Genomic DNA, 21,975 nt, shown 5'->3' with positions numbered 1-21,975 from the left:
ACGTTGGCTACTGCATAGATTTGTATAGAACTCTTCGGCTACTTTAACTATCTTGTCCATATTTCTAATGACATTTCCCTCCTTGACTCTTAACGCTTACACCCCATTTTTGCCTATGCCTAGACTCTGCCTATTTTTGACTGTGCCTCTTCACTGCTTCTAGACTACATTCTTTAGAGCATTAATAATCAACTTTCTTATGTCGGTTACCTTTCGCTTGTTGATTAACTAATTGATGGCGGTACTACGGAGCTGTTCGGAACCGCTAGTTGCGCGCACACATTGCAATAGCGGCAGCTATAGACTGCATGCTCTCATTCTTATTTACCGCATCATGTCAGGAGGAAAACCTTCAATAAGTTGGACCCCAGACAGCCTAAGTAAGTCAGGAAGTTCCGCTGATGGTGTCTGATTTATTACATACATGTCCAGCGCTGCAAACTTGGCTCAGTAACACTGTACCGCGCGGAGTCTAACGTACTATGTAGTACTGCGGCGGAGTTAAATGATGGACCGTGGTGGTTGTAACGCGATTAGGGGAGAGATTCGCAGGGCGTGTATCTGCTCCGCACGGCACCTGCTATTATCTTGCTCCAAGCAGAGTGGATGAATATGAGTGTAGAATGTTTGATTAGATAAAGTTGGTATAAGTCGTGGAATACTTATGTAGCAAATACACATATGCAGCCGATATCTTCGAACATGCGCAGTAAATGCACAACACATGCTCAAGAACGTGTATGCATGTCAGAGATCTACAGTCGGAGGCAGAAGTCTTCGGGACTTTTGACCCGTAACCGAATCTGAAAACGTTGCTATCAGCCTGTGGCTGAAGACTACACTTGTGAAATTGAAATTTTAATTGCTTTATTCTGTGGTAGTGAATGCAGGTGATCACCGAAAAACGTCGCCCGTAGGCGCCGAGATCTCTTTTCGCGTCCACTGGAGGCCTGCATCAAGCGACGATAAACATTTGCCTCCACTTTCCATTTCATGCAGGGGAAAAGGCGCTCCGACGCTCATGGTGATGTTGTGCGCCTTGCTGTTTTTCCTGATCAGTGGCTCGGTCATCACGGTGTCTTTGCTGATAAGCCGTAAGCACTGGCAACGGTCAAACGCCTCGCGTACATTTGTCATTACAAAGGACGGCAGGAACACTACCTTGACGTGCTGGTAACACCAACTTTTCAAATAAATTTGGCTTGTGGAAGGAAAGCGACGGAATGTATATACCTAGCTACATACGCGAAGCTGAAGGAGAAAAAAAAAGAGGGGCATTTGGGGAGGAGGAGGCGGTAGTATGATTCCGTTTAGGCTCCTTTTTGCCCTTGTGATGTTGTTCCTGTTGGCAATGAAAATGAAACTTGAATTCGCAGAAGATGACTGCTAAGACTCTTGCAGCTTTTTATTGTTATTGCTTCTCAAGAGCGATAAAGACAAGTTCCAACCTGCGTTCTGGCCTTCTTAAGCAACAATTACTAGTTTATTCGTTGCTGCAACACAGCAGCTCTGGGTCAGGAAATGTGCACAGAAATTCGTCACCCGCGCGTGCTCTTCAAAATGTATTGCTTCTGGGGATAGTTGAAACACTACCTAAACCGAACGGAATAGCCGGACAAAGACGCAAAAGTGTCACTCATAAAACGGAACAAATTCCTTGTTCTCGCGGAAATTCCTTCGCTTTAAGTATTTTGTGTCGCTTCTATTTTTCTCATCTTTACCATAACTGTGCTTTGACAGTGCAACATCTTGCTACTTCACAATTACGGTATTCCCTCAAGCGGAAAAAATGGAGCTCCTGTTCACGCGTTGCCCTCATACCCTGAGAAATATCCTCCGCAACTTTAGATAGCATTGTTAAGATGGTTGTGCAGCGTACTTCCTCAATGTATGCATTCCCAACAGCTGGTATTCCAGCAGTCCATTCTGCTAATTGCCTTTCAGAGGGTAAGCATATCTCGTTTTCAAAACCATCTGCAACCAGGAGCCATCACGATCTTAATATCCGACCTCTTTTTGCCCTTACTAACGTTTTAAAATACAGCTTTTTTCCGCGCACTGTGGAGAGTTGGAACTCTTTGCATGGCAACATTCGTGCATTATCAGTTTCTGATTTCGCGTCATCAGTTTAGTCGTAGCATTATATGGTGTTGTTTTCAGCGTTCATATTTGTAATCCTTGTCATGTACCCTTTTATGCATGGAATTGTTCCACGTTTTATGTACCCACTTCTGCTATAGCCCCTAGAATGGGGCTGCAGTATTTTCAAATAATAATAATAATAATACAGAGCGCAGGGATGCAAGTTTTCCGCCGACAGCGTGCCTAGTTACCCTCTCGGACCGCATGTACTTTTATAGCTTGGAGGGGGGGGGGGGGGCACAACCTTGTGTTTTACTAGGGCCACTTTTGCAAATGCGTGTGCAGCTCCCGACCACCCTGCCACCGATGCCGGCGACGAGACCGAACGTGGTCCTCCCGCGCCTGCTCCCCCCATGGTTGTGGAACTGCCGGTCTTGGTCGACGACCCGACGAACCCCACACATCCAACGGGTACTGTAAGGTGCACTGGCTGCTAATCGTGCAGAGCACTGCAGAAACTTAACTTGCGCACTAAATAAATAGTTCTAGCAGCTTTGTGCCCCACAGTCGGGTTCAGAAGAATGAATGAATGAATGAATGAATGAATGAATGAATGAATGAATGAATGAATGAATGAATGAATGAATGAATGAATGAATGAATGAATGAATGAATGAATGAATGAATGAATGAATGAATGAATGAATGGTTTGGTTTGGTTTATGGGGTTTAACGTCCCAAAGCGACTAAGGCTATGAGAGACGCCGTAGTGGAGGGCTCCGGAAATTTCGATCACCTGGGGTTCTTTAACGTGCACTGACATCCCACAGTACACGGGCCTCTAGAATTTCTCCTCCAAAGAAATTCAACTGCTACGGCCGGGATCGAACCCGCATCCTTCGGGTCAGCAGCCGAGCACCATAACCACTGAGCCACCGCGGAGACGAATGAATGAATGAATGAATGAATGAATGAATGAATGAATGAATGAATGAATGAATGAATGAATGAATGAATGAATGAATGTTAGTCGGATCGAATGAGTGACTAAGCAGTTTATAAGAGCTTAATCTTAACAAATCATGAGGGAATAAAAATTTGGTAAAAACTCCACCTAAATTGTGGCTCATCGATTTAAAATCTTGCGCAGTGAAAGTAGCATAGCAACGCTTAACCAGTTCACGTCATTCCGTGGAGTACTTTTCACGCTTGTTTCTTTTTCGTGCTTCTTCTGGAGAAGCGAACACCGCATTTGGAACTGGTCAACACTCACAAGTTTCGGTTACACTGCACGTAAATACCTCCGAAAGCAGAAAATTGGACAGCCGTTGCCGCAGCTCACTTGGTAGAGCACCGGACGCGAAATTAGGAAGTGGCGGGTCCGGATCCTACCGCCGGCTGGTGGTTTATTTAGTCCGCGAACACTAAGTGTTACCGCTATCCCCGCATTTCGCCGTTGGCTGCCTGCCCGAGATGGTTAAAATCCCGTCTTCGAAAATGTAAAGTCCTATATGGCTAATAATGATCGACAGCTCGAAAGATGTGGTTGGCTGCAGTGATCAGTCGCCACATTGTGATAACTGAAAGTTAACTATGAAATTTTGTTAACCAGCTGACTTGATAAAATGATTACCTCTTTTCCCACACCCGAAAACGCTGTAGTTCGACATGACTCAGAATCCTTCTTTATACCTAAGAAAACTATTTATAATAATTGTTTGGTGACCTTCGCTGAAACAGAAACGTTCGCGCTTGTGGATTAACATTTGCCAAGCCGCTGGATTAATGCGTCCTTGCATATGTAGACGTAAGATCTGATAAGAGGGCGTTGCTCACAAGCTGCTATATACAAAGTTGCCTGTGCAATGTTTGCGCTGATGCGGGGTGCGAATGTGTAAAATACGACTCGTGAGTTTCAAAAATTTGCTTGTATGTGTCCCCTGCCGACAACATTCAAGCCACTGAGGATAGAAGAGAGGCATACAACGATATCTACGTCGCGACTTCATTTCTACTCCTGGATACGTCGTTCATATACTATGGCAGGTCTTTAAATGATGACATTGTAGATACCGATTTCTGGGCCAGTAAGAGAACGATAGAAGTGCTGTTCTGTATGTGGTCGCTAGAAATTAAATTTGTAGGAGTGCATTCTGCGCCGAGGTTCACGTGCTGAATAGCATGGGCGCTGTGTCTTTTGCTGGCGGTCATCCTGTTGCTGTCTAAGAATCGTCGGTGCCTCCCTATGACATGTTCCGTAACCTCTCCTATCTTCGTTGCTCTCTATCACTTCCCTCAATTCTAGCGCAGCGTATGGTTGCCGTGAACGCGCCCTGCATTAGTTAAGAAGTCTAACAATATTCTGATAGTTTCAGTGCAGCGGAGGTGTATACAAGCGTATACGCCTAGCGGACCATGGATGTGCACGCCACACATGCGCAGTGACCGAGATGGAAAGCGCTGCTTCTACTGCGCATGCGCAGGTGATGCCATGCTGCTGCTATGTACGTACATCTACGCGATAGTATACGCTATCCTAAACCTCCAAGATTTGTCATAGGTTGACGCTGAGTGTTCCCCTTTATACCGTACTAGACTGTAAGTCCTTGGTGCTCGGAAGATATGCCGGACATAGGCGTGTACATGGTTTAGTTCAAAAATATTATGCTGCACATGTCTGCAGCACCGGTATCCGAGACCTTGCTCTGCACCTACGGCGCCAGGACGAGCACGGACGCGGTGATGGCTGAAGACGGCCTCTGCGATTACGCCTTCTTCGACTCGCTGTACGGAGACGACAAGAACACACTGGTCGACCACACGCAGTTCGGGGATGACCTGAAGACCTTCTTGCGGGCTGCCGACAGGTATACCAGGACTGCACTCGGACTGGGGTTCGCTTTCCAGTGAGTATGCTTTCGTGGATTTACAGCGGCATAAAAAAAAACACACGAGTATTCACATTCAACTATTGTAATTAAAATCAAATGCAACCGAAAGACACTTTGATCGAGGAAGAACTGAATCGCTACAGTGCTTGGGATAATCCGCTCAGTGCAGGGACGAGTATCCGGGACCTGGGCCGCCGATGGCGTCGATGTAGCATAACGTCTCACATAACAGAAAATTTCACGTCGCCATCACACCTGAATGGCGTCATGATCAATTACTAAGCCTTTATTTAGATTGACTTGCTACCGAGGCTTAAAAGCTATTATGGTTGCGAAATAACTACACCAATAAGATTTATTCTGGGATCAAAAAAGTGAATGCCGGGAAACACGCCAATGTAATTGAATGCCCTGCATTGCATCATCAAAAGGTCAATGCTGATATTGCAATATTCATCTGAACTCTAGTAAGGATATAAAGAGTGCATTCATAGGTTTACTTGACATGGCCACTTGTGGCATATGATCCATGGCAGTGAAATTGAGGCGGCTTCCTCGCGGTCACCCTTAAGCCCCACTCGATGTGCGCAGGCGAATGGCACGGGCGTCTGCCGATCTACGACAGACGCATTCCAATCCGCTGGGAGATTTCTGGCACATGAGAATCTTCCATGCTGGAGTGCTCGACACGGCCGAAAACACGTACTGGCAACAGATGCAAGAGGCCATCTCCCTGGTCAAAGTGAGTCTTATTCTCCCATCATTACAAGAAAATTGGCAGTGGTTTAGCTCTGGTTGACCTTGGAGGATTGCGAAAGCAACGAGGAGAGAGAGAGGCGATGGAGAGCGCGTGGCAGCGGTGGCGGCCCCGACACGCTAGCTATGCGCCGCTGCTGCACATGCGCAACCGGCGAGCACGGCAGCGGAACTTCTGAGTCACCCGCGCAGCGACGGCGGCGGCGCGCCAGCTGTACGCCGTGTGACGTCACTGCTCCTCGCGCATGCGCAGTATGGCCTTTCGTCAGCTGCGCGAAATGGCTCGGCGACTCGCGTAGTGTTGCTTTCGCAACAAAAAAGAACGCAGCAGCACACTCACGAGGCCGTTTACAAGTGCTGCTGAAATCCAGCCCTGCGGACTGCGTTTGGAGTAAATGGGGCGGATTACGCCGCCTCATCCGCTCTTCTCCTCATATAACCTCCCTTAAGTATGCTACCTTTTTCTCCTTTGTATTCATTTTGCTTTCCAAACTCAGGTGAATAACTTGAATAACCAATCGTTCTACTGATCACAGAATTTAAGAGGATACGCGGCGACTAAAACCATTTTCCTTCTTTACCCATGAAATATAACCAATTCGGCACAGATGTGTAACTGTAGCTACATTTTTTAGACTACCTGCTATAGTTAGTGCATAATTACAATTAACACTCTCGTAATTCCAGACGCGTCCAGGTAATTAAAACCGCTGTTTTATGTCAGCATGTTATCAAAGCCCTGTTCAATGCAATAAATGTATTGGTTCTTTCTTTATATGCGCAGTACTCATGGAAATAACAGTTAAACTGCAGGATGCATATTTCTTTGCAAACATTTCATACAAAGGTCCGAGGCTAAAAAATCTGGGCATGATGGCAACTGCCGCCTCTCCGTTTCAAAGGGGATGATCTTATATATCCATCCATCCATCCATCCATCCATCCATCCACCCATCCATCCATCCATCCATCCATCCATCCATCCATCCATCCATCCATCCATCCATCCATCCATCCATCCATCCATCCATCCGTCCACCCACAAATCCATCAATCTGTCCGTCCGTCCGTCCGTCCGTCCGTCCGTCCGTCCGTCCGTCCGTCCGTCCGTCCGTCCAGTTTTAACCCTTGTGCAGGTTATGTACGCAGATGTGAACAACGCCAGCGTGCTGTCTTTTTTTCTTACAGGCTGCAGCACCAAGCAGTGATTTCTTTGTTTCAGTGAACTTCGCATCCTTCATATAGAAAATAAGATGTTTTTTTGTGCCTCATAGCGAACGCAGCAGATAATATCTTGCGAAAAAAGAGCAGTGTTGCACGTCATCCGCCATATTTGTAAAGACTTATTTTTGCCACCTCTGATAACTATCATTTTTCTTCCGCTTTCAAGCGTAATGTCCTTATTATTATTATTTCAGAATTACTTACCTAAAATATTCTTTTAATGATCCTTAGTGTTTCTTCTTTACAAGTCGCGGTATTTCAATGTTGCTCTTCCCATCAATTATGACACTTTGCACGGAATATCTCCCGCCCTAGCAAAGAATTAACAGTCACTAGTTTTTGCTGCAAAACTAAAGAAATATGTTAAGGCCTTAATACATTATTTAGGCGGAAAAATGTTTCCTTTTGCTGAAAACAAAAAATGGCGTCTGAAAGGGTTAACCAGGTGAACTTGAAAAATATGAGTAGGAAGTAGTGGACTAAGCGCAAAGTAATAGCTTGGAGTATAATATACCGGTTTTTCTGAGAGGCCATGCAAAATGAACACAGCGAAGAGCATAAAAAAGGTACAAACTTTATCAGAAAAGCGCACCTCCTAGTGATGGAGGTCTACATCATTTGGAGGTCTACATTCGTTAACATGAATTATATGCAAGAGTTTTATTTTTTGTATAAGTGGCGAACGCTTTATGTACCGAATTTTGTGCCCGTTTCAATGTTTGTGTTATTGCTAGTTTTTTATTCCACATTACCCACTCGTGTTATAGCCCGTGATCAGGGCTGACAGTATAAATAAATGAAATGATTGCTTTTAAGCCGAGCAGTGGGGTGTCCCTAGCATTCCAACAAGTTCAAACCTCCGATGGCAGGAGGACTACAGTTCCTCTGAATTACGAAATGTTCGGAACTCTGATGATGCAGAACGAACCACAGGGCGTGGCCGAAAAACAATTCCTTTGTAACAAAGGCTGTGCAAAACAGCATAACGCAATGCGATACAATATGTCAATGCAGTGTTCGTGCGGATTGGCTTGTAAGCGTCTTTCAACAACTTACAGACGTTTCACGACGTTGCCTCGGAGTGGGGTCAACCTACACTGACAGTGCTTGCCTTGCCGACTCCGCATAAGGACTGGGTCACTTTCCTCGTCGACCAGGGCAGGTCAGTTCCTCAGGCTATCTCTGTAGACTATAAAGGGCAACGTTGACCATGATACTGGCTCTGTGCGCTGACGAAGCACCTGCGCAAGGCCTACGCCGCGGGTGCTCATGGGATTTTTCAGCACGAAGAGCGACGCGATGCCGATGACGGCGACGATATCGCCGGCTTCTCCACCTCACGACCTCCTTAGCGCTCTAGCGTTACAAGAAGAAAGTAAAAGAAATGTGCGACTAGCAAACACGCCGGAAGCAAGCAGAACGAGTAGAGAAAGTTCGGTATCAAGACACGAAAAAACTCAGTGTCTTCATGCCACAGTTTCGTTCAAGCAAAGCAGCCCTTTGTTTTCAGCTTTCGCAACGTATGCAATAATTCAATAACGATTCAAACATGGCCTCTTCAATAGCAGGTCGCTTTTGCGTGGTTTGCTGAACGGCGCCTCACACAGGAACTGCCCTTCCTCTATGTTTGTTTTGTGAAGAATGCGGCATAGGTCCACAAGCTTTTCAAATGCGCACTGGAGATGGGAGCATGAACATAGACCCTCAGTCCATTGCAGAATTTAACGCGCGAAGGCGTCCAGATGAACCCGAGAAATGCGCGGGAGTAGAGTGCCACGTGCGAACAGGATTCAACCGCGTGCAGACGTGAACATGGACATGAGAGTAACTGGTCAGTCTCCGACTGCCAGCCGATCGAAAATGCGGGCTCGCTCACTGAAGGCTCTCTTTACTGGCGCCCACAGAACCAACTTGCGAAGGCTTTGACCCCTATTGGGTGGTTGCGGACTCTGCAAGACAAACTAGAGTTCCCTATAGGGGAAAGAGGAACAGAAAGCTGGGCGAGTTGTTTGTTATCCATTTTTTAACAGCGCGCCTGAGGGAACATTTTAATTCATTGGACAAAGCAGGCGGATCAAATTTAGCTCTGCATTGCAGACAGCGTGAACACACCTGTACCCCTTTGCTTCAAGACACGTCTGTAGTTTTCCAACACAAAGATCAGACGGTAAGAGAATTAGTAGGGGCCTATCACATTGATAAGGAGGGTTCTGCGTGTGTCGCTAACCCGTCATTGTCATTGATGAGTCGTGAATTTGCCCTTCTTGAGAAGTCGTTGCCGGATGTTTAAGATAAGTTAAGATAGGTTTTTTGTGTCTTTGGCGGGATTATGTATAACTGTCTTTTGCGTTAATAAATTTTCAGTTGAAAGTCAGCGCTCGTGTTGTTGTGTGTGGAAACGTCGTCGTCTTTTCGCGCAGTTAAAAAAAGGGAAAGAGGACTGTGGAGTGGACGTAAGCGGTCTGATGGTGATGATGATGACCACGTGTGACCACAAAACACCTGAATCATTCAAGAATAGTTCATCCGTGCCCTATCGTAGTGCTATGGAAGCCTTGCGCGGTAACAGTTCCTAGTCGTTTCTTTGCCCTAATCATTTAGAGCGTTCGGAAAGGGGCCCCACCGGATGTCGTAGCAATGCACGCTACATAACGCGGTCACGTTTCAGAGACACTGTGTCTGAGAAACTCCAGAGATAAAAAAAAAAGACTAATAACAAGGCCACGAGCAATTAACACGAGCGTTCAGAGTCAGCTACCCGAAGTAAGGAAGGAATAACAAAAAAAAAATTGCTTCACTTGGGACATGGTGTAGGGGTAGGTTTGGGGGACGGTAGTTTTTTACGCAGAACCCCAGGTGGTCGAAATTTCCGGAGCCCTTCACTACGGCGTCCCTCATAGCCTGAGTCGCTTCGGGACGTTAAACCCTCATAAACCATAAACCATTACGCAGAAGGACAACGACCTTGCGATTGCTCTTGTGAACGTTGATGTATTCTCCATGACTGATTCCATGGACGTTGCGATCGCAAATGCTCGAATTTCAATTATCGAATTCAATAATTTCAAAGTGCTTAAACAGATGATTTAGCTGCTCGTTCCAAATAAACAGTAAGCTGTTATGAAGGTGAAAAAATGTGCGGGCATTTCTGTGTGCGACCGGGAACACAATACCGGCTCCCTGGCGCTCACCGAAACTGAAATTGGGGCCTAAAAATGGCTTGGATAATACTCTAACGCTGTGGTCCGGATTTATCGTTTAATTTCTATACCAACCCTTGTCGGCACCTTTCAAGACGGAAAACCTCGACACGGAGAATTTTTATCTACGATGACATTTAAGGACCCTGTATCGCTAATTGAATACGGCATGGTAAAATGCCTGGAGGTTGTCTGTACTAAGCGAAAAAAAATTTCCTTGAAATCACGGGCTTTCTTTCCAATGTGCAGGAAGATGGGATACCATCCAGACATGTTCGTCGTAAGTGGCCACTACAGATTCGGAGACAACACCGTCGACCCCTGCGCCGTGATGCCTCCTACCCGTTACTCGCCAATTAAACTGCCGAACGATTTCTTCCAGGACTACCGATTCGACCTGGTTAGTCAGAACGCACACTATACTCACCCCTGCATATTAAAAGTTCGAAGCGACGTTTGCATAAGCCATAAAAAAGCGAAAGGTCCCCTTGAATAGGAACACCTCGGTCGCATCTGGTTAAAGTTCATAATGCGGCTCGTTCTGTAGACTTCGTTTCACCTCTTACGCCATCTCATTCCTAAGGACGCCGATCTCTTGCCCAAGTTGAGGACATTTCTGAGCCTGCCAGCGCCTTTCTCGACAAACAAAAAGCTGCTCGCTTAGGCTCTTGCATTGTAAGAACAGATGGGCCTTCCTTTCCACTGTAAACTGCCAAATGAAAGCCTTTGCCCAAAACTGGCACCCTCATCAAAATGTGTGTAGGCTTGAAATGCATTTTCATACAGGAAAGGTGCAGTGAATTCTCGAAGTGCCAATATATGGTTCTAGCTGCACCGGGGTATGGGCTAAGTCATTTGGAGGCTGAATGCCCCCTCGCCTTTGCTAGCTGGTGTTCTTTGAGCTAGACAGCGTGCGCATAGTCCACCGGGCGGCTTTGTCGACTTGAGAAACCTCTATGAATACCGGCTTTTCATAGCTGGGAATGGCCGTTGCCATTCTTTGATGCTTTTGGTACTTCATCTGCAAATCATCTGCAAATGTTTTTAATTTTTACGGGCGGTTCTGCAGCATTCTCTACGTCATTGATACTAACAAGACAAAACAATGGCCCAATTATAGAACCTTGTGGCACAACAGGGTAACATATTAAACGAACAGATTCGCGGCCGTCAATATGTATAGCAGAAGATTTAACAGCCGTCGCCGTAGCTCAGCGGTAGAGCACCGGACGCGTAATTCGGACGTCCTGGGTTCGGATCCCACCGGCGGCATGTGGTTGTTTTTTCTTCTGCTTATCTAATCAATTAGCTTTAAGCGATAACATATTCAGTAATATTCTAAATTGATCAACACCACAAAATGGTCCAGTCATAGAATCTTGTGGCACAACTTGGTAACATATTCAACGAACAGATTCGCAGCCGTCAATACGTGCAACCTGGTTACGTCTAGTCAGATGAGCTTCTACCCGTTTCCAAACCTTTTATTTATTATCGGCTTCACGCAGTTTAAAAATCAGGTTACTGCGCTGCTCTATACCATGGGCTTTCGCGAAATCTATGCAAATGACATGGATCTGCTGATGGTCATCTCATGCTTTGCCAAAATAGTGAACGGTCTCTACGGTCGTGTCTTCGGAAGCTTTCGGCGGAAATTATGCTGATTCGCATAAAATGATCCCTTGGCCTCAAGATAAACTGTGATACGCTACGCTTCTATGCCAGGCTGCATCAGTTTGCAAGTTACTGAGATAAGTTGTATGGGTCGATATTTGGTCATCAGCGTTCGCTTAAGTATAAGAATAACGATGGCACAGCACCAATCATGCGGCATATGACATGAGACTAGGATGTTTTCGAAAATTACAGCGAGGCAAGATGGAGCTCATCTTCCTCGCAAATTGGCTACCGGCCCAACTGTCCCAACTACCACTTTCAACCTTAAAATTTAGTGTCTCAAAACCTGCATCTATTCAAGTGCAGACAGCAATGTAATTTAGCGTTTACTGACTTCAAATCCTAAATTTCTGCCTTTGGCCCAACCAAACGGATGTTATCCCTCATGACCTACGACGCCACCGGGAGCAGTGCCTAATAGATAAAGTTGCAAGATACGTGTTTTGATATCAAAAAAAAACAAAATTTCAGCGTGCTTCTTAGTGATGAGAAATTCGAGAATTGAAGCACTCATAATAGGTTTAACTTTTCTAAATGCAGAGTTCACAAATTTGGAATAATTTAAAAAACAAGACTGTCACGTATAACTAATTAGTGTACAGTACTGAACATGCACAGCTATGTAAAGGTCACCCAAATTTTTTGTTGCGCAGTTTTCAATGTCGAAAGCAATGCAATTATTTCACAAAATCCCCGCAGGAGTCTGCCCTTTCTAGTATTCGTGAGGTCATATCCAGAAACGGCTCAAGCCGTGGGTTGGTGTCGGTCACCATGAAGGGCCGCTGGACGTCGCCGAGTGTGGGAGAGCCGTTCGACTTCTACTCACAATGCGACTACGACTGGGATGCGGTATCATTCGGCAGTTACACGGAGGTGAGTGAACGAGTGAGCTACGAGAGTTTTTGTGACCCCCGGAGCAAATATCGGTCCAGCATCAGTAGGTTATAAATCGAGATCGATAATAGTTGTGTTGATAGTTGGCTACGGGCTGGTTTTGGTATGTGTCTTCACGAGCACGCTAATAGGCTTTCTGGCTGTCATTTGAATCTGGCGGCATTGTACAAATAGAATCAATATGAAACTAAGCAACTGAGCCGGTGGCAATACTGGCTGATCAAACGCCTGCGGCTGTTCTATAAGCTGGAGTCACACCCTGTCACAAGCACGATGATTTGTGCTTAAAATATTTGCCACAATAAGAATTGTAAGAAGAGTTACTCCAACTTTAAAACTGGTCTGCGCACAGAACGAGTGCTTTGGAGCGAGGAGCTGCCGACCGCTTTATAAAGCAGAAAGAACGAATGGATTTGTCTGCAGTATTAACAATGGCCACTTGGACATAATGGACCCGCGTTGCCATGCCATGGTCTTGCGTGTTCCCTTTCACAATTCTTCTAGCTGTACATGTCCCCAAAATCCAGTGCCACACCTCAACGCAACTAATTATTTCAAACGCTATAGTGAGTCCAACTTAGTACTATTTGCGATCTCTTCGCCTATAGCCTACACCGATTCTTTTAGCCAGCCTAGTTGTTTAATTAAAAATAATCATCAAAACTTTCGAGTCTTGGCTTCAGGAAAGAAATGTTAACATGATCACGCTGAAGGAGACGAGCTGGTAACGGGAGCCGGGCATTGCTGCTGTGAAAAAATAAACAGATGCTGCTGTGAAAAGAGGCTACGCAGTCACAACAGCAATCATTCGGGTTCATTCGCTTGGAATGGTGTGTCTGTCTAAAACCTTCGCTACATTTAGCTGAAGAAAACACCGCAGCAACAGGGACAAGAGAGAAGACGGGACAGGCGCGCTGTCCCGTGTTCTCTCTTAATTGTCCCTGTTGCTGCGCTGGTTTCCCCAGACACCCAGACATCCAGTATGTATTTCCTCTCACATTACTAGACCCACGCAACTATCTGAGGGATGTTGGCCGATTTCGCAGTGTACGGCGTTCGCACAGAAGCATACCAGGGCAAGATTGAGGACTGGTTCGCAGGGCCCACGCTGCGGCGCAGGCCAATGGGCTGCCGGAATAGGTTTGGTTTGGTTTATTGGGGTTTAACGTGCCAAAGCGACTAAGGCTATGAGGTACGCCGTAATGAAGGGCTCCGGAAATTTCGACCACCTGGGGTTCTTTAACGTGCACTGACATCGCACAGCACGCGGGCCTCTAGAATTTCGCCTCCATCAAAATTCAGCCGTCGCTGCCGGGATCGAACCCGCGTCTTTCGGGCCAGCATCCGAGCGCTGTAACCACTGAGACACCGGAATAGGCGGACCACCCAAGGCACCGTAATTGCCATTATTTAAATAAAGTTTTGAATCAATCAATCAACCTCCATGCCTCCTCCTCAACACATGCCGTCACCTGACCTAGCGCCACTACAGGACCCACTATAATGCACCCAGTTCTGTCATGGCTAATCAGTATACCGCACGGCGGATAGCGATCCCCTTACGTAGGGCCACCACCATAGAATCCCTGGTTCTGCGGAGGCTCGGCCTAGTTCTGTACGTGCCGCCGCGTTCCTTAACAACGTAGTAACGAGCTGAGGCTAGCCGGTGAAGCTTGTTTCATGGAAGCCTTATAATTCTTGTCTGTTTTTGCGTTTTGGCGCCCCTACCCGCACTCTTCTCATTCTCTTCCAAGCCCCCATTCCGCACCCACTGTCTCACAGCGAAGGTGACCTCACTGGTGACAGTGGCATGCGCCGCGCAGGCTACTTTACCAAATTTCCCGCACAGCCATTCTTCGGAGCTTTGTGGACCCCTAGTGGGGAGGTGTTTCTTATGTACGGAACGCTTTGTCACGACAAACTCAGGATCATACTTCGCAATAGTGGCCGTGTCTGGCTACATTGCCAGTGTAAGATGCTTCTTTCACAGAGGGGAGTTTTTGGCTTGAGTGTGGCGCTATAGAATGTGCTGAGTTAGTGTGACGGTAACAATGCCTTCTCACTTGTGTTTGGCGCACCTCGGTTGATTGCGCGCCACAACTAGCAACTAACTGACTTACTACCTCTCCAACAAGCAACCAAATGAGTAGTCATCATCGTTCTCGCAGGTGTGCAGAGACGGGGAGTACGCGCCTCAACTACAGTACAAACCTGACCACAGCGCCGTGCTGGCGCATCATGCTACGCAACGCCGTGCGTTCGCCTACGACAACGAAGAGGGACTGGCCGCTAAGGTATCGGAGGCTCGAGTTTTGCGAGAGCACTTGAAGTACCGAATTCAGTCAAGTAATTAATCACTCACTGCGTCTAGCAAGTTTTCGGCGCAAGCCTGCACGGAAACCGCTGAAAGATAGTTTACTGCGGGCTGTATACAGAACCGTTCATGCAGTAGCACAGAATTAACATGGATTTAAATCGTCTTCGGGCATTGTTTAGCCATCTGGGGTGCTCTATGATGACTGCGAAAATTATTAAGAGGTTTTTTTTTATCAGTTTATTCCCTGCACCCATGCAGTTTCAAACAACATGAATATACTTCAATAAAACCTTCCTTTTTATTCTTTATGCCTGCAGCTGTGCCAGGTGAAAGGCGAGGCGTTGGACGTGGTATTCGGCATCGCCGTCTACGATGTAGACTTCGACGACTACTCTAACGAGTGTTCGACACTTAACAAGTTCGGCTCGCACAGTCGGTTGAAGGCGCTGAGGAAGATCGTCGACTACTACAAGAGCCTGGCTCATGATCACTTCGACGAGGCGTCGTGTACGAGCGCCGTGGGTTGAGGGCGCTGCGGTGCGCTGTTCCCGCTAACGCTCGAAAAACGCGCACCTACCTTTACGATCTGATGTAAAGACAACACTGAACTTCGATAAGGCTGATGATGCCAGCATATTAACCTACCTCGCACATGAATTTGAAGCATTCAGTGAAATGGTCTCCGACCCCTAAATCAATATTAACAGGGTTTGGCTTCATTTTCAGACTATGGTTTCACACTGCATAACTAATCATGTTCCACTAAAAACCAAGCGTCCACAAAGAAACAGTCCATGGGTAACAAGGGATGTCATCCACGCTAAACGTCATGTGAAAAGGTTGCGTAGTTCTATCAGAAATCATGGTTCATGTCCTTCTAAAACTACAAAACTAGCGTGCGCAATCGCAAAGTTCAGAGAGATAGGCAAACAGGCCAAGAAACACTATTTTAATGTAACGCTGCCTAACTTTCTGACAAACAACCCGCATAGATTTTGGAACCATTTCCGCCCAACTAAAAACCCGTTATCCGACTTGTCTCCTGAGGATAGAGCTAACACTGCTAATGCGTACAACACGTTTTTTCACTCAAGTTTCACAAAAGATGACGGTAATCTCCCGGACTTTTACGGCAATCAAACATCACGCATTGACCCCTTAATCATATCAGATGCGGGCATTTTTAATCTATTACTCACGCTTGACCCTAAAAAATCACCCGGACCAGACAATATCTCAAACGATTTCTTGAAGCGATACGCAGAATGGTGCAGCAGATACTTGGGTCTGATATTTAGTAAATCTGTCTCGTCATCAACTTTACCCGACGACTGGAAGAAGGCAAAAATTATACCAATACACAAAACAGGAGACACCACATTACCATCGAATTATAGACCAATATCTCTCACCAGCACGGCTTGCAAGATGCTCGAACATATCATCCTTAAACACCTAACAAACTTCCTTGATACTCACAATCTGTTATCATCAAACCAACATGGATTCCGTCATGGGCTATCAACCGTCACACAGCTTACAGAGGTTGTGCATGACCTTGCATTCGCCATCAATAACTGTAGCCAGACTGACATTATATTATTGGACTTTTCTAAAGCATTCGATCGCGTCTGCCACAACAAATTAATAGCAAAGTTACGGGGTGCCATCGGGGATGGGGAAATTTTAGATTGGATTTCAGACTACTTATCTAACCGGACACAATTCGTACTGTTTCAGAACATGGAATCTGCGACAGTACCCGTCATATCAGGTGTACCTCAAGGATCCTTGTTGGGGCCACTGTTATTTTTAGTTTTCATCAACGACATAACCAACAATATCGATTCTAACATCAAACTCTTCGCCGATGACTGCATTATCTATAAAACAATTAACAGCTACGAAGACCACATTTCACTCAGTGATTCATTGAACAAAATAACCGAATGGTGCAAAACATGGCAAATGACGGTAAACACGACTAAATCTGTTTGCATGACGGTAACAAGAAAAAGGCAACCTTATGATTTTCCGTACTTTGTTAATGGCAGAATACTGACGAAAGTTCACCAACATAAGTACTTAGGCATCACACTAACTTCTGACCTCAGATGGGACGCGCACATTGCTAGCATAACCTCGAAAGCATTACGCAAACTATTTTTTCTTCGAAGATGTCTGCGCCTTGCACCCACATCGACAAAGCTTCTCGCATATACTACTTTCGTTCGACCAGTTTTAGAATACGCTAACACAGTTTGGTTCCCCCATTCAGTGACTAATGTAACAAAACTAGAAAAAGTACAGCGTAAAGCATTGCGGTTTATACACAACAAATATAAGCGCACAGATTCACCAACTAACCTCGCGGCTATTTCGGGTTTAGCGACGCTATCATCAAGAGCGCAACAAGCACGGCTAAAATTTTTATTTCACCTGATGCACAACTACTACAAGATAGACGTATCAAAATACATATCTTTCTCGCAATCACGCCCGTCGAGGCATAAACACGCACGCGCGATAACAGAATACTCATGCCATAACGACACGTTCATGTATTCGTACTTTCCCCTCGTGATCAGAGAATGGAATCGCCTTGATCCCTCAATCATAAATGCAACCACATTATCTCAGTTCACGTCACGGATAGAATCCTTATCAATTAACGAATAATGCAGTTTCACTGACATACTCAACCGCCTCTCATCACTTCATTAGATTGTTAATTAATCGTGAAGAAAGTCTCTCTTATTTTTTCCACTGCTGTGTTCCCATGTGCTCTAATTGAATTCCTTATGGCAATGCTCCACCCGACTCCTAGACATGTATTTTTCTTTTTCCTTGCTAATGTTTACCTTTTCTTTTATTTTGCTTGTTCCTTTCTGTTCACTTGTGTTTGATTTGTATTCACTTGTTTTTTTGTTTTCTTTTAATTCCAGAGTGCACTGCTCAAATTTTTACCATGTTTGTCATATTTGTTCGCCCACCTGCTATGGTCCCTGATGGGACTGGCAGTATTGTAAATAAATAAATAAATAAATAAAGATCGAACGACTGCAGGCAGTACTGATACGGGCGCGTTCGTGTCAGCTTCACCTACATTGGCGAGTCTTCGTTGTGCCCTTGAGTCCTACAGGCACTCGAAAGAAGTGCGGTTAGAGATTAGGGTTTAACGTCCAAAGCGACTGAGGGACGCCGTAGTGAAGGGCTCCGGAAATTTCGACCACCTGGGGTTCTTTAACGTCCGCTGACATCGCACAGTGCACGGGCCTCTAGAATTTTGCTTCCATCGGAATTCGACTGCCGCGGCCGGGATCGAACCTGCGTCTTTAGGGTCAGCAGCCGAGCGCCATAACCACTGAGCCACCGCGGCGGCCCTAAGTGCGGCTAGAAATCGACTCTAAAAAGGGTAATGAATAACAAAAAAGCGGAGGTTTTACGATTACAAAACCAATCCCGTTCAACTCTGAAGTATCCACTTAAATAAAACATTTTTTTACATTTCTGGAAGGAACACGCATAGCGCTCAACGAGAATATTCCATACTTCCCGATACAGAGATCAAGGAAGTATTGAATTTCACTCAAACAAAACCTAAGCCTATGTACTGTGGTATCCCCATTTGCTTGCTTTTCTGATACGCTTAAGGGCGTCCGAAACAATGCTGCTGCAAGATGTGTGTCTGGTGGTTGGTGCTGGCATCGTATAATTTTTTAACTAGTGTCACGGTTCTCAAGGCCCGTCTTGCTTGGGATCCCTTATCTAAGCGTAGAAAATACTCCACATTGGATATGTTGTGTAGAATTTCTTTTCAAATGCTCAACAGTAGCAAACACCAGTGTTTGCTGGAACCTCGTGTTTTATCCAGACGACTTTTATCAGCCAAAAATCCGTGAAATTAAACGTCGGACATATCCATTCAAACCCTTTCTTTTTTTTCACCGACCATCAGTGAGGAGAACAAGTTATGTGCTGAGATCGTTGAATGCTTCACTGTGGATAGGTTCCGCACACTCTTGTTTGATGTGTGACGTGGCGGGCACTAGTGCTCATGTATGTCTGTTTTTTGTTGTTGTTGTTGGGGTTATTTGTCGTCATATTTTCTTTTCTTTTGCCTAACCTGCATTCGATATGTTTTGGATACCCCCTGCTATAATGCAGTGGATTCCAAGAGAAGGCAAGCGTAGCAGCATTAAGGAGAAAAGCTTAGCGCTGCGTCGCATCGTGCTTTTCCGCGCTGCGTCGCATCGTGCTTTTCCGCGCTGCGGATGAAGTTGCTTGCATTTGCGGAGCAACGAATACGAGTGATTCTAGTTATAAACGTTTCGTTTCCATCAACTAGCAGCCAACTGGCATCTAAAAGCATGTAAATTTTATGGAGAAAAACGTAGTGCAGCTGTGCTCGTGCCTTTTCGCTTTGCTGATGCAGCTGCTCGCATTTCGAAAGGAATGCACACGCGCGGTTCTAGTTTTACACGTTTATTTTCAATCAACCATGGCAGCCAACAGATGTGCAGAGGACAGCTCAACTGCGCAGATATTAAGAAAAAAATCTTAAACGCGGTCAAAAACATCATGACAAATACCCTACTGGTGATTGGAAATAATCACCCTCTACAAAAGTGGGTCTCACTTTGTTTTTGATCAGTTCACGGTTTCGTTCTTTTGTCATGTGATGTATTCTCACTTTCACATATTCTTCAGCGATTTTTTTGCACAAGCTATAAATATATATGTTTGTCAAGTGGGTCAAGGTTGTGGTCCTCCAGTTTCTGAAACCACTTTTTCTCTGTGGAGGCTCCCAGAACTTCAAGGATGAGGTGTTTCGATCTTGTCGTCACCATTTTAATTGTATCATATTCTGCCTGTAGCCGTCGAAGCCCCTTTTCAACTGCTTCACTAAGACTAACAACGTCTTGCGCCGGTGAAATAAGTCCACCTCGGCTCTTTTGCCTAATTAAAGGTGGCAGCTCATCCGAATACACGGCTGCGATGCACTGTTCACATGTTATCGTTGAACAGACTTTCCGTTTTCTTTTTCAGTTTTTCTGTGCTGATCATACACACCAAAAATCCAACGAACCCAGGTTTTTTCAGTCCCTGTATAACTGGACGTCCTGCCGGATCTCTTAGCCCTTGTATGTAGGTACGGGCCTCGGAAAAGAATAGCTTCCAGCAGCCTTCGTTCTCCTTCCGAAGAGGTGCCTTGTATGATCATGCAAATGAGTTTGAGAGTTCATGATGTCGAACAAGTGATCAAAAAGCCTAATGAACTTAGATGTTGCACTGGCACCCTTGAACTGTCGCAGTTTGAGCACTTGTTCGCAGAAGTCCAAGGCGTCAGCAACTCAAGCACTCAGGGCTTGTACTGCATATCGTACTTTCATTTTTTTGTTTTTCCCATTGGACGTGCACTTTTGTGAGCTTGTTTCCAAGCCGCAACCCTTCGCCACGTTGTAATGCCTCCAATGCCACTATATATAAGCCCACTTCACGTGATTTCCTTCCATGCCAATAAGGTGGCTTACAGTTGCCAACGAGTTCCGCACAAGCTTTGTCATGTGACACGCATCTAAAACAAACTGAATGTTTTTGGTGGAATCTTCAAAACAACTCCGGGAAACAGCGGCGCGAGCCGGCCCCAAGCGCGCTTTTTGCCTCTGGTAAGATGGCGGCAGGCGGCTTCGGTCGGAGCGCACCCTCTCCACTCCAGCGAGGAGCGGAGAGCACAGCAGCGCGGGTGGGGCAGTTATTGTCACGTGGTACATACGTCACGGAGTGTCGCGATTTTATGGAATATTCGAATGATTTTGAACGTGCACTAGTTGATTCTTTCAGCGAATCGGTGGGATTATATTCGATTCGCTATTCGAAAATTTCGAATATTCGTTCACCTCTCACCAGAGCATAGAAGTTTTTTACAGTCACCTGATAAAGAGTGAGCAAGCACGCTAAAACCTTCTCGCCATCTCGTCAGGATGTCATTAGATTTTTCGCGAAATGTAAGTCGGGTACGTAGAATATGAAAATCTCCATGCATATGCGAGTGGGTGTGGTGTGATATGGTTTTATATGGTATGGTATGACGTCCCAAGCTGAATATAGGCATGACAGACGTACAGTGGTGGGCTCCGTATTAAGTTCGACCACCTGGAGTTCCCAAACATACACAGACATAACACAGCACAGGGATTTTTTTTTTTTTTTCATTTTGCCTCCGTCGAGATACGGCCGCCGCGGCCGGGATTCGGTCCCGTGACTTCGACCTCGTGCTCAGCAGCTGAACGCCACCGCTGTGGGTGCATGTACGAGAAAAATGAAGCGTTTATTTACCACGAACGTCTTAGCCGAAAAAATGTACGTCAAATTAGTTTTCCCGGCAAAAAGTTCTCGCTTGGGGGAGGAAACCAATTGTTCTTCTTCTGCGAAGCTCCTGTGAAAGCCATACAGCTTTCCTTTGTAGCCGCATGTCTGCGCTTGGGTGGATGGCATGCTAATGAGTAATTGCTTCCTTATTACGAAGGTAGGGGTTACGATATAACTGCCGCTATCCTCACCTTATGGGTGGCTGGAAGTCTGGTAGATTACCACGTATGTTGGATGGTGTTTATGTATCCAAAGCGTCCTGTTTATGCGTAACCGAGTAAGTCCAGTTACAGAGACTGTTGGGGGACTCTTGTCGTGATCTAACGGGAAGAGGCTGCTCACGTCACGTAACCTGCGAGCTGTCACGAGTGGCGACTCTAAAACAGCAGCGCGTTGAGAGTACAGCTCAACGAGAGAAGGACATCATGGTTAGTTTAATGAAGCATGAAGGAACGTCAATAGCACTGCACGGGTTTAACGAATAATTGCGTTATATCAGCAAAACGCTTGTTTAGAACACATTCACGCGCGCGCGCACAACATGCGAGCTGCCGAGTTTAGA

General features: G+C 45.8%; 1 protein-coding gene across 1 annotated transcript; it reads left to right on the top strand.

Moving 5' to 3' along the window:
• Nucleotides 1-1,004: 1,004 nt before the first annotated feature.
• Nucleotides 1,005-15,568, top strand: LOC149348420 (uncharacterized). The gene is made up of 9 exons (XM_089585823.1): nt 1,005-1,094; nt 2,428-2,553; nt 4,766-4,988; nt 5,565-5,715; nt 8,012-8,119; nt 10,407-10,553; nt 12,530-12,703; nt 14,893-15,018; nt 15,359-15,568. The coding sequence occupies exons 1-9, from the start codon at nt 1,022-1,024 to the stop codon at nt 15,566-15,568; spliced, it is 1,338 nt and encodes a 445-aa protein (XP_089441949.1). The 5' UTR covers nt 1,005-1,021.
• The last annotated feature ends 6,407 nt before the right edge of the window (nt 15,569-21,975 follow it).

The sequence above is a fragment of the Amblyomma mixtum genome, chromosome 4, assembly GCF_055824585.1.
Source record: "Amblyomma mixtum isolate Tamu chromosome 4, ASM5582458v1, whole genome shotgun sequence".
Lineage (NCBI taxonomy): Eukaryota > Metazoa > Arthropoda > Arachnida > Ixodida > Ixodidae > Amblyomma > Amblyomma mixtum.
The sequence above is the reverse complement of the archived record's forward strand: the minus strand, read 5'-3'. Positions and strand labels throughout refer to the sequence as shown.

What these genes read in the sequence shown, in the direction of transcription:
- LOC149348420 (XM_089585823.1), top strand. Translation starts at nt 1,022, where the DNA reads ATGGTGATGTTGTGCGCCTTGCTGTTTTTCCTGATCAGTGGCTCGGTC. An exon ending in GGACTGGGGTTCGCTTTCCA is followed by an intron (nt 4,989 to 5,564) that starts GTGAGTATGCTT and finishes CGATGTGCGCAG; the next exon opens with GCGAATGGCACGGGCGTCTG. An exon ending in AGGACTACCGATTCGACCTG is followed by an intron (nt 10,554 to 12,529) that starts GTTAGTCAGAAC and finishes AAATCCCCGCAG; the next exon opens with GAGTCTGCCCTTTCTAGTAT.